The sequence below is a fragment of the Theropithecus gelada genome, chromosome 8 (assembly GCF_003255815.1).
Source record: "Theropithecus gelada isolate Dixy chromosome 8, Tgel_1.0, whole genome shotgun sequence".
Classification (NCBI taxonomy): Eukaryota; Metazoa; Chordata; class Mammalia; order Primates; family Cercopithecidae; genus Theropithecus; species Theropithecus gelada.
In genome coordinates, this window is record NC_037676.1 from 73,569,805 (window position 1) to 73,582,189 (window position 12,385).

The 12,385-nt window shown below is 36.6% G+C and overlaps 1 protein-coding gene across 8 annotated transcripts in view; it reads right to left on the bottom strand.

Annotated features, from left to right (window-relative positions):
- The window catches only part of EYA1 (EYA transcriptional coactivator and phosphatase 1), a 335,219-nt gene that overhangs the window by 142,240 nt on the left and 180,594 nt on the right, over positions 1-12,385 (bottom strand). Inside the window, exon 2 of one of the 8 annotated variants that reach the window (XM_025393820.1) lies at positions 8,042-8,056. The exons of 6 other annotated variants lie outside the window; for them this stretch is intronic. In XM_025393820.1, the coding sequence (XP_025249605.1) occupies positions 8,042-8,056 (15 nt within the window). Of the gene's footprint in view, positions 1-3,207; positions 3,233-8,041; positions 8,057-12,385 lie in introns of those variants that run through there. One more of the 8 variants, XM_025393827.1, reaches the window with a different exon arrangement.

A 12,385-nucleotide genomic window follows, 5' to 3' on the forward strand; every position in this document is an offset into this window, starting at 1 on the left:
CTGTCCATTTGATTAGTTATATTTTTCACCATAAATTATGTGGGCTGTTTTAATAAACCAAGTTCACCCACAAAGGACAGTACCGCCTGCTGGACTAAGAGCCAGCCTGTGTGTTACAAATAATTCATGCCGCAATGTGCAGGGAAGGCAGCAGCCTGGGTGACCTGCAGGCCCTCCCCAGCAGCACCTAAGCTCATATCACAACTTTTCTCAAACTGTTAGAGTAAGCACAGCTTGTCTTTGCTTGGCACAAACTCAATCTTTCTTTTAGTTTTGTTTCCTACCATATTATGCAGGGACTTTAAAAACTCAGTTTACCATCCCTCTCCCACTCTTTATGATTCCTTCATCTCTTCTACTTCAAAAAGAGTTACCTTCATTCCATATTGGTTATTAAAATGTTCAGTTGCACCCATACCTTGAATTGCATTACCTCCATGAAATATCACTTTTCACCTCATTCATTCACTTACTTGCTATTACTCCTCATCATAATATCCCATCTTTCCAAATCCCTATCTATTCTCCCACTCCTGCTTCACAGCCTCCCTTGCCTGGCCTGAAACCCAGAGCCAGTCATGTCTAGTTCCCATCCTAGGATGATGTGTGGTCTCATTTCTCCTAGCATCTTTTTTGCCAATTTTTAATCTCAGGATGGGCAATCTCTCATTGTTCACTGTTCTGCTGCTGTTCCAGATGGATGAGTATGGCAGAACAGGTGCCAGCATGCTGGCAGTCCACTTAATTGTATTCTGTCTTTATTCTTTTGAGTCACCCTGTTGCTTGCCAGACCCCCTTTTCCATCTCTTGACAACTGTCTGAAACAGTTTCCACTGAGTTTTTTCCATGTTCCTTAAGCTCCTGAGACATACCTCATCCCTCACAATCTTTAGCCCTTCCCCACCAACTATTTCCCTTCCACACCAACTATTTTCTAAAGAATGTTGATGCTGCATTAAATCCTTCATCTTCCTGCAACATTTCCCAGTTTTCCATGAATAATTAATTTCAATGAAGGTTTTCTTTCCTTGAGCAGTGTTTAACCTGTTTTACCAATAAGACTTTCCCAACTGCCCAGTTCAAACTCTTCTTAATCCTAACTTTCCTCAGTTGTATAGAATAAGCCTTATTCCTTGACATTTTTTTAAAAACTGATTGTTCAATATAACATAGCAATAGTTCTCCTCTCCCCACTGTATTTCTTTTTCTCTAGGTTTTCTTCTGTTGTCTACTCTGTGGTTCTATAATTTCACCTCCTTCTTGTCCGCATTTTCTCTCACAATCATTTCTGTCCTGGCCAAACTCTATAATTTCCACTACTCTAATCTTTTACAAGCATCTTCTTTCTAATTTCACAGCCACTATCCTAATTACCTTCTGCCTCTTCTCTTATGAAAGTTAGCAAATTGGACTTTCAGCATCTATTCTCCCTGCTTTGGAAACAAATATTCATCTTTTCATAATTTAGATGTGCATAAGTCACTCCTGGCTCTGGGGTCCTTCAGCAGGTTCTCCACTTCCTTCTGGAGTAAGTTCCCAATCTCTAATCATGTATTTAAGGCCCCCTATATGCTGACACAGAACTTTTCTTATTTTCTTTGCTTTATTTTTCATTTCATTTCTTTCATACACTTTATGTTTGTATAACAAAGAATAATTTGCAGGAATGCAAGAGTACTGAAAAAATACAAAATCTCATCTAATTGTCCCAACTTTCCTGTGTGGCACTAATATCCGCATTTACAGATAAAGAACCACATATCCATATACTGGACATCATTTAAACCAACTGGCCTCCTAAGATGTTTAATGCTTCCTCAAATCTACAGCTTTGTAGTACCCTTCCCTCTGACACTGAATATTCTATGAATTTTACACATGACTCAATCCCACAGTTTCTTCAAGGTTCAACTAAAATCCCACCTGTTTCCTTAAGTCTTCTCTGATCTAGTACTCAGGGGTGGTTTCTCATTCCTTGAACTATGTCTGTGTTTGTGCCTCCTTTAGAATATATGTCCTATTCTATCTCATTTCATATTGGAAAGTCTTATCCATTTCAATATATGATAAACTGCTTCATGACATAAAAAGATCCTCTAAGACCAAAAACACTAGGCCACATTTTTTTTATTTACATGACTGTATCTCTACAGGACTTAGCCCAAGGTTTGGCTTGCAGTTGGAAATCAATATTTACTGAGGGAATGAATAAAGATAAACTGACTTAAAAAACAGTTTACAAGTGACTTCATACTACTAGGGACATTGCACAGGACAAATAAAAACACTGTTTATGCTAAAATCAAGATGACAGTTTATTCCCTCCAAATCATCACTCAGTCTACTGATAAGCAGGTTTTGCAAAGCATCTAATTTACAGAACATGTGTCAGTTATGTTATTTTGCAAAGGGTACTATTTGGAGAAGACACATTAGCATAAACTATCAATTACTGAAATTTTTGTAGGTTTAGAGAGGATCCCACCTGAATCAGTAAAAAGAAAGGTAAATAAATTATCATCCATTTGTAATAATTCATGGGACATAACCCACAAAAGCAAATGTTGGGTATTGCTGCAAGTAAGCCTCAAAAGAACCCTTTATAGAGCAACACAATTATGCTGTAGAGGATCGCAAAAGCACAAACATGCAACGTTCTGTTACGGGTTAGATTCAACGACAGTATCGCTCACAGATTTAATGAGTCTCTTTCTCAAACCATGAGACAGAAATAGAAATGTGTTTTTAGAAACTGTGTCAAATGATTTAAAAAGGGGCAGCGAGGGAGATGTGAAGAGAATAAAATTGTTGCATAAAATATGAAAGTGGAAAAAAGCAGCATTGCTAAATTTATACATTTGACATCTCTAAATGCATGATTAATTCAATATTACAAGTAGTCATTTGATTATCTCTGCTTCACCTAAAAGTGCATATATCCATGAACTAAATGTGTTTTCTTTAGTTAATTCCCATTTAGGAAACAAGACATTCTTTTGTGTTTGCATTGGCTATATAGCATATGATCATTCTCTCTCCAAAGAGTAAAATTGAGGCCATCTTTATCTTAAAGGAGGGCAGGAAAAAACGTTAGCTGTTCAATGGTACACCTGGTACAATCTTATGAAAGCCAAATAAACACATCCAGACTAAACTTGAATTTAAGGGTATACATGGCCAAAAAGAAACATTGGTCCATTTCAAAACCCGCTATTCATGGAAAGTACAGCATATATTAATAGCAGCATGTGCAATTACTTATGGGGTGGTCTAGACTAATTGACTTTTTTTTTGTAAAAGAAATAATATATGGTAAATCATAACTGCTCCTTTGTAATGTCTTTTACAACTCCATGTTCCTTTTTGTTTTGCAACTCATTCTTCTACACTAGCTCAGTTTCCTAACACACACAATCTGAGAAGATTACATGAGCCTCTATACTAATGCTCATCTGTCCCCCAATCCAGTCTATCCTTGCAACTGCTGCCAGATTAACACCTAAAACACTTCCACCATATCAGCCCCTTGCTCAAAATATTCAGTGGCTTCTCTACCGACTCTAGGATAAAATCCAAATTCCTTAGCTTACTATTCAGGGTCCTCCACAGTTTGGCTCCAACTGATCCTTCCAACCGTATCTACTATCAATTCCTTCTTCAGCTAAACTGGTCTCCTAACAGTCTCCCAAACTATCCTACCTTTGTTTGTATTGTTTCCTCATTTAGAATGCATTCCATCTCTTCTCCACCTATTCAAATTCTACCCATTTCCCAATACTCAGCTCAGATTCCATCTCCTCCTTGAAGCCTGGCCAGACCTTAGCAAGCTGAAGAGCTCTTTCTTCTGTACTCTGAGAGCACTTTTGTTCGGATCTGCGGCTTCTAACCTTCTTGAGAATGAAGCCCTCTAACACCAAAATATTTCAGAACCCAAAGCGTATGACAAAAACCTACTGTGAATTTGTAGAGAAAAAAATGTGTATTTTAATAAACATAACAGAATGTCCATATGTGAAAGAGTTAAATATATATGTGGCCTGTTAATTTCCTCACCCTACAGACAAACCTTTTGAATTTGCGAACCTTTGGTACTTGTTCTCCAACTACTGAGGAAGAGTAAGCCACAGACTGAAAATCCTAGTCTCCATAATTTATTTGGCATATTACCTTTTAGTTTTTGCTAAATGTTTAAAAAGTCTTATGTTCCTTTACCAGCCTGTGAGCTCCTTAAGACAGGTGTCATGGTCAACATAAAATAGACAAATATCTAAATTAAATATTTTGTTTGTTTGAAAATCACAGAATTGCAATTCAGTACATATACACAGAGCGGAATGGTCTTCAGTATGTCCTAAGAACAAAGAGAAGGTTGGAGGTTTTTATTAGAAAGAGAAATGTTACATTTTGTTTTGAAAAGCTCATTGGCACTAGAGAAGCTTTGGGAGGCTGCCAAGCTCTGACTGGTGACTGGTGGCTGTAGGTAAAATTAGTCTTGGAGTCATGGCAGGTTGTTTCACTAGTTACTAGGTAAACTGGTTTGAAGGGTACAGCAGGCCATTTCAGCAGCTGGGCTTGAAGAAAATTCAGCTCTTGGAGCTGGTGCTTTATTCCCCAAGTGCTTTACCCCCCTGCTCTTTCAACTGATTTAGTTGGAGCTATGGTTTGAATATTTACTTCCTCCAAAACTCATTTTGAAACTTAATCCCCAATGTGTCAGTATTGAAAGGTGGGAACTTTAAAAGGTAATTGGATCACAAGCACTCCACCCTCATGAAAGTATTAATCCATTCATGGACTAATGGGTTCATGGATTAATGGTTTATCAGGAGAGGGAAACTGGTGGCTTTATGAGAAGAGGAAGAGGAACCTGAGCTAGCATGTTAGCATGCTCCGTGCCCTCCCCATGTGACACTCTGTGACACCTTGGAACTCTATATACAGAGAGTCCTCACTAGCAAGAAGGCCCTCACCAGACGCAGGCCCTTGACCTTGGACTTAGCCTTCACAACTGTAAGAAATAAATTTCTTTTCTTTATAAATTACCTTGCTTCGAGTATTCTATTATAAGCAACAGAAAACAAAATAGTACAATTGGATATAACTAAAATGACCCAATTGGCATAAATCATCTTTCACACAAGAGCAGTACCATACACCTCTTTATATTTCTTCTAGAATCTGGCAGAGTTTATTTGTATACAGTAAAAAATAAATAAATACTAGATTCCATTTTTCTCCAATATTATGCTAGAAAATTTATCATACAGACAGGAAAGTTGGAAGAATTACACAGTGAACACCTATAGATGTATCACCTGGACTCTACAATTAGCATGTTACTATATTTACTTTTCTATATCTATCCTTCAAAAAACTATCTTATTTTTAATATATTTTAAAGGAAGTTGCAGATATAATACACTTCCCCTAAACACTTCAGCATCCATATCATTAACTAGAGTTCATATTTTTGACTTTTTAAAGTAAAATTTTTATATAATCAAACGCACAAATCTTAAATGTGCCATTCAATGACTTTCAACAGATACATATTATATTTAGAAAGCAAAGTGAGATCAAAACATTTTTAGCTTATTATAATAATGGAAGCATGGCACAACAGTATGAAAAGATTGTACCAATAAAAAATACAGACAGCAATACAACATTCTCAATTTATGGCACAGGCAATATTAAGGTAGACTTTTAGAATGAATGAGTAATAATTTTAAATGTAGTTTATATTTATTGAGCACCTACTATATGCCATGCATTTTGCTAAGCACTTTACAAGCAATAGGTTGTTTGCTCCTCATGGCAACTTTATGAGATACTTATTATTATTGTATAATTTCATAGATGAGGAAACTGCAGCTTAAAGATGTTAAATAGTCCATGATCACACAGTTTCATGTTTCTTTAATTGCCGTATCTTTTGTAAATCAGCCAAAAAGCCCAGTGTTTTCTGAATATGGTTTTATCATCCTTAATCATTCCTTTGATATAGATCTGGACAATCAGTGAATGGTACAGCAATAAGAAGGTCCAAGAATACCAGGGCACTGAATAAAAGTGTATCAGTGTATGTTGCAAATTAGCGGGTGGTAAAATAAATCAGTGCATGAAGATTGGAAGCAGATGAGCTGGCTCAGACTCACAACCTCAACCATATCAATGTGGGAAAATGGCTTACTTGCCTAAAAGGTAATCAATCTACTGAATATACATCTCAGATCATGTTTCTTCCCATCCTTCACCAACTCACAGGAGCACCCAGACATAAACCCTACCCACATTGAGTATTAATTGAACAAGTAATTACTAAGTACCTCAAGTACTGCAAATACCTGCAAAGGCCGTGCTTGATATGCAGGATCCCAAAGGAGGAGAATATATCCTTTCCTCACCTGGAGACATTACAGTAGCCAGTCCCAGAAGATATGCTTCTTTTTAAAAATATAACATTATTTAATAATAGCTGCTATGTTTTGAGCATGTAGTAGATACCAGTAACTACACTTAGTATTTTGGATAGATTAACTGTCAAGCACCAGTGATGAAGGGGCAATGCCATTCTACAGCAAAGAAGGCAGAGGCTCAGAAGTAATAGATAATAATAGCCAGTGGACATTGAGCATTTTCTAGGAGCCAGACTCTGTTCTAAGCACTTTACCAACTCATCTAACAGTTGTAGCAACACTACAGGCAAGCAGTATCATCACCTTCATTTTACGGACCAGGAAGCAGAGGCATAGAGCAGTTAAGTAAGTATTCGTCATCACACTTCGTAATTAATAAGTGGCAGAGCTTCAAACAGACGCAGGCAGCCTTCAGGACTCTTTCTATGCTCCCTGCTCTGTCCTCAACAGGCATATGTTAGTTGCCGTGAATAAAAAGCAGAATTGTGATTGTGATTTTTTAGTTCAGGTAAGTCTGACTACAAAACTTCTCTCACAAGCATGCAATTCTTTCTATATTTCTAATATTACTCATTTTCCACGTTACTCTCTTTAAGGCAAGTATCAGACATGTTCAGAAAAAGATAACAATATGTAAATAAGCACATGATTTCAGATAAAATGCCTTCATTTCTTCTCACCTACAGTCCCTTCTTAATGCCCACTACCTCTTGAATACAGTTTCAAAATACTACCTAAGTGCATTTCTAAAACACAAACCCAATCATACCACTTTCTGACTCACAAGCCTTCAGCTCCCACAGCTCCTGTACAGTTGAATCCAAATTCTTGAACTTCGTATCTTGAGCCCTTCATCATCATCTTTGGCATCTAAGCCCCATCTCTGTGCATGCTTCTCATCTTACACACACACACATGCACGCGTGCGCACGTGCGCACACACACACACTCTTCTGCCATTCGGAATGTCTTTGTCACAGCTATAAAGCTCAAGCTCTCTCTTTCTTCCTGGCATGGCACTCAGTATTCTCCTACCTCTCCTTCAGGACTCAGGTTAAGCATCACCAGTGTGCGTCCCCACAATCCACAATCACTTCAGTGAGGTTTAGATGTCCTCCTCCTCTGCAGAATATAGTCCTTATCTTAAAGCATGGTGGTAAATCACATTAAATAGCCAACTTCTCCTTGGCTAGAATGGAGTTTGGTATATTTCTAGATAGAATCACTTAATAAATATTTCTCAAATTAACAATGTAATTGTGGATATACAGTACAGATATACTACATATATACACACATACACACACACACATATATACATAGACACTTTTATTTTTTTACTTCAGTGAATACATATATATATATATATCCTTCTTCCTGCAATTTTTCCCCACCTTCAAAATGTTTACTTCCAATAATTCCTTTACCATCTTACCATCTACACACCAACCCTAAGTGTATTAACTGCCTTATCCTTATATCATTCAGTTGTTTCTTGGAACAGTTGTATGTGGAAGTTGCTTCATCACTATTAATATACTAACAGTTGAAGTTTCTATTTATGAAGCAGTTATTTACTAAGGGTCAAAAGCAAGTCAGTCACTATAGATCAAATTCACAACCTGCAACAATGTTGACTGTGAATGTTCTGTGGATGGACAGCCCATAGCAACTATATGAACTGTCTGTGAAATGATCAATTTCAAAAATTTGAAAAACAGGCTCTAGATACTTATTGAATCGTTAATACATTGTAAACAAACTTAATGAATGCTCTTCTCTTATAATCATTCATGTACATTATATGCTTAGTAATTTGAGGCATTCATTTAACAATTTTTTTTTTTATTTGACTTTATTGCCAATCCTCCCATTAGATGCTAAGGACACTAGAGTGAACACGTGTGTCCCCGCTTCGAGAAACTTAGAAACTCTTCTAGGTGAAGCACACATATAAATGAATGTTGCATATCTTTCATCTTGGCCACAATCTTAGATAAGGTAACATAAACACTTCTTAGGGAAGATAAACTATTTCAGCAAGAACTCAGCTTTTTGGCTAGTAACCTAAGCAGTGCTATTGGGGAGTCCATGTTTTAAAGTGTAAAGAATATAGCTTTGAAATCAGCCTGTTAGGCCTTTGCATCTCTTCCACAACACAGTTAATACACTGTATACACAGACTAGTCACTTAAACTCTTTAAAATGAGGTGCCTAAAAGTTACCCTAAAGATTGTTTTGAGGATAAACGTAGGTAGAGGGCATATGATGTACTCAAAAACTTAGTCAATGTAGTTCATATTCTTTATTGTTGACAAAAAGGATTCTTTCCACTTAAAATGCCCTATTAGTAATAAATACAATGATAAAATGGGTAAGGATTATAGATTTTGATTCATGTTACAATGTTAAGAAAAAGTTCCTAATTTGTATTATGAGGAGTACATAAACATACCTCTTTGGAATGTGTTTGGTAGAGTCTGTCTACCGTTTTTTGGTATAATGGGATACTGGAGGCATGCAAAAACAAAACAAAACAAAACAAAACTCAAAATCTGTAAAACTAGCAAATTACCATGAACATAATCATAAGCTCTCACTTACAAATTGTGTGTCCTAAAAATTAACACAAACCCTTGATAACCTTATGAAGACTTGCTTTCTCTCTACTACAGTATAAGCAATATTTGACAGTCACTGACATATGACAGATAATTTTTTTCCTACCCAAAGCAAAAGTGGAAAATTTGTAATATGTATGTATTTTTTTCTACTGTATTGTATGCTTAGAGTGAAAGAGAGGAGAATGAATTACTCTTGACCCTTACTCCAAGTTAGCAAGGTGAGAAGAAATGTAACAGACCCCACTTTATTTATATACTGCTCACACCAAGGCATCCTTGGATATCATAAGAAATCAGGACTTACTTAAAAGCAGGGAATCTGTCACCAAAGGCATATGAATTTGCCCAAATACTACCATTCACAAAATGTTCACATATCTCCCGGGAGGGAACCAGAGGTTTCTCCCAGAATATTGGATGTTCTCAGGGAGATATATTTCTGCTCATACCAAAATTCTGGCCCAGGCAGCACAGAGATGCCACAGAACTGTGATTCTCTATACTATTAGCAACTGGAAGTAGGGAAAAGTTGTCTACATCTAGACCTTAGTTATCAGGAAGCCTCACTCTAGAAACCCTGAGCCTAGTTGCAGGCAATCAGCACTGGAGTTCCTATTCTTATTATGAAAGATACAGTTAGCTGCAGGTGAGAGGCTAGAGCCTATCTGCCACCCTACAAGGCTCACATGTGCCACCCCTCTATTCCTCTGATTTTACCTCTTTTACTCCCAGCCATTCTCTCTCCTCCAGCCACACTGGGCTCCTTGCTGATCCTAGAACATCCCAAGCATGTTCTCAACTCTCAGATTTGGTCATTACTAGTCCAATGGAGCCCCAACAAATGCCAACAGTGTTGTTTGGCTGGTATAATTTGGTTCTCAAAGTCAAGAAAAGTGTGACCAAATTTACCACCTACTTAGAAATATTTTCTGAGGTAGAAAACATTTACTCTGAGCAGTAGCAAAACTGCAACCAGTTTTTAAACTTCACAGTAACACTGCCCCAAACCAAATGTGCATATGATAATGACCATTATAATGAAAAGCAGAGATGATTTCCCATCTCCATTTGATCTCAGAGAGGCTTAACAGGCAGACAGTTGATGATATTATAATTAAGTCTAAAGCTTTGAAAACAAGAAACAATCCCCCAAAGTTAACCTAATGATGCAATACAATGTGCACGTGGACCACAAGAAGGAATCTCACACACTCATGCACATCAGAACTTCAAGACCGGACTGTAACCACCCTGAAGAGTCATCCTTATAACGAAGTCCTTGTCATCAAAGCCTCTGCCACTGGTTCTTGCACAGCGCTGCTGTTTGCTAGGGAATGGCATCATCCAGCCATGAAAGCACCAGTGTGGCAATGAAAGCACCAATGTTTAGTAAAACGTATTAGAAAAGGCATTTGTAGATGATGCAAATCACATATTCTCTCCAGAGAATAATATGATGATTAAAAACCCAGGCTCTGGACTCAGAACTTAATTCAAGTACCCGCTCACATGCCAGTGGTACCAATTACAAGCCATGTGCCTTTAAACTTGGTGTTTAAGTCTTGGATATTTTTGGTTCACAAAATGGGAATCACACTGTAGAAGTGACTTAATTATATATGGCATAGCAGTTAATAAATACTGAGCACTTATAAGTTCCAATTATGCTGCAAATTTTATGTTACATCCTCACAGAAAGCCTGATGTAAGTTCTGTTATTATCCCCATTTTACAGATGAGAAAATAGCCACCCAGAGGCTGACTTGTCTGAGTTCACACAGCCAGCAAATAGTGAAGCTGGAATTCAAGCCCAGACTCTTAGCTATTTTGCTGACAATGTTTTTAAATTTGTTTTCTAAAGATTAATAAAGCAAAACATAGAAAATAGTTATCACAGTGACTAATAGGTTATTCATAAATATTAGCCAGCATTATTATAATTAATTAGCAACAGACATGTGAAAATTATTCCTATATATACAACATAGGAAAATATTAAATCCTAACAAATTATTTGTTCATTCTTTCATGGCTTTTATTTAAGAACAATTTATAAGAGGCCAATTCTGTGGTTACAGACAAACTAAAAATGTCATTTAGAAACTCTTTTATTCACGATGTCCCTTAATCTTCCAGAAACTAAATCCTGTGCAGAATGTAAACAATAATAAAGTTATATTACCATGTTTCTATTGACAACAGAATATTTAACCACAAATATATAAACATAGACTATAAAATACAGCCTCAAACCATAATTTTATACACATCTGCCCCAGTTTAGACATTTCTTGTAAATCAGATTTCTTAAAAATAATCTAGTTGGATAGCATTATATTTTACTAAATTAAAATTACAGCGAGAAAAACAAATCCAGATAATTTACTAGTGTTCTAAGTTTTGTAAAAATGATAAAAACAGCTTAAAATGATTCTGATAATATATAAAACTGAACCTATCAGCCTAAAATATGTAATACACAGTAAATTTTAAATGGAGAAAATTTAGCTACCTAATTCGAGATTGTATCTGTTATCACCTAGGAAATCTGATATACCAATTCAAAATTACTATTTGAATTACCATCAGAATTCCTGAAACCCTATGTGCAGTGAAGATTCCAATTGCATCTGGTTTTACGTCATCTAAAGACAAATCTATCCCTTTCAAGACAAGTTTAAGCTTCTTCTTGAGTTTGAGTCTAAGTTTACAATAGAGAAAACTCAGAATTAGAGCTCAGATTTTTGCTTGCTCACACTTTTTTTTGGCCTTCCTCACTCCTTACTCCAAGACAACCAAAAATAAACACTCAAACCAGCAATATATGAACTGACCAATCTTAAGCTCCCATGGACTTAAGACAACCAGCGAAAACAAAGATGGAAAGAATCACTGCTTTGCAAACAAGGCCTTAATTACGTACGTAAATAAAAATCCTTTTAGGGCCACAGCCCTGAGTCCTTCGAAGGAACCTTTCCCAACTACTTCTCATGCTTAACACAAATATCAACACAAAGCCTTTACCATGTAAAGGCTTGCACAGATTCCCAAACATTACAAATCCTCTCAGATTTGATGATCATTTAATAGAAGTATCACCAAGAAGCCTATTTCTTAAAAGCTATACTTTAACAATATAATACATGGAACAGAATTTTTGTTCCATCTTGGCCTCCAATTGCATTTGGTTTTACGTCACCTAAAGACAAATCTATCTGTTTCAAGACAAGTTTTTCAGACTAACTGTCCAAAGGAAGAGGGAAAACAGTTGAAAGACAGGCCATGGTTGGTGTTTTCACAACCATCCATTAGTGTCTGCTAGGTCAAGCTTGAGTTAATAGT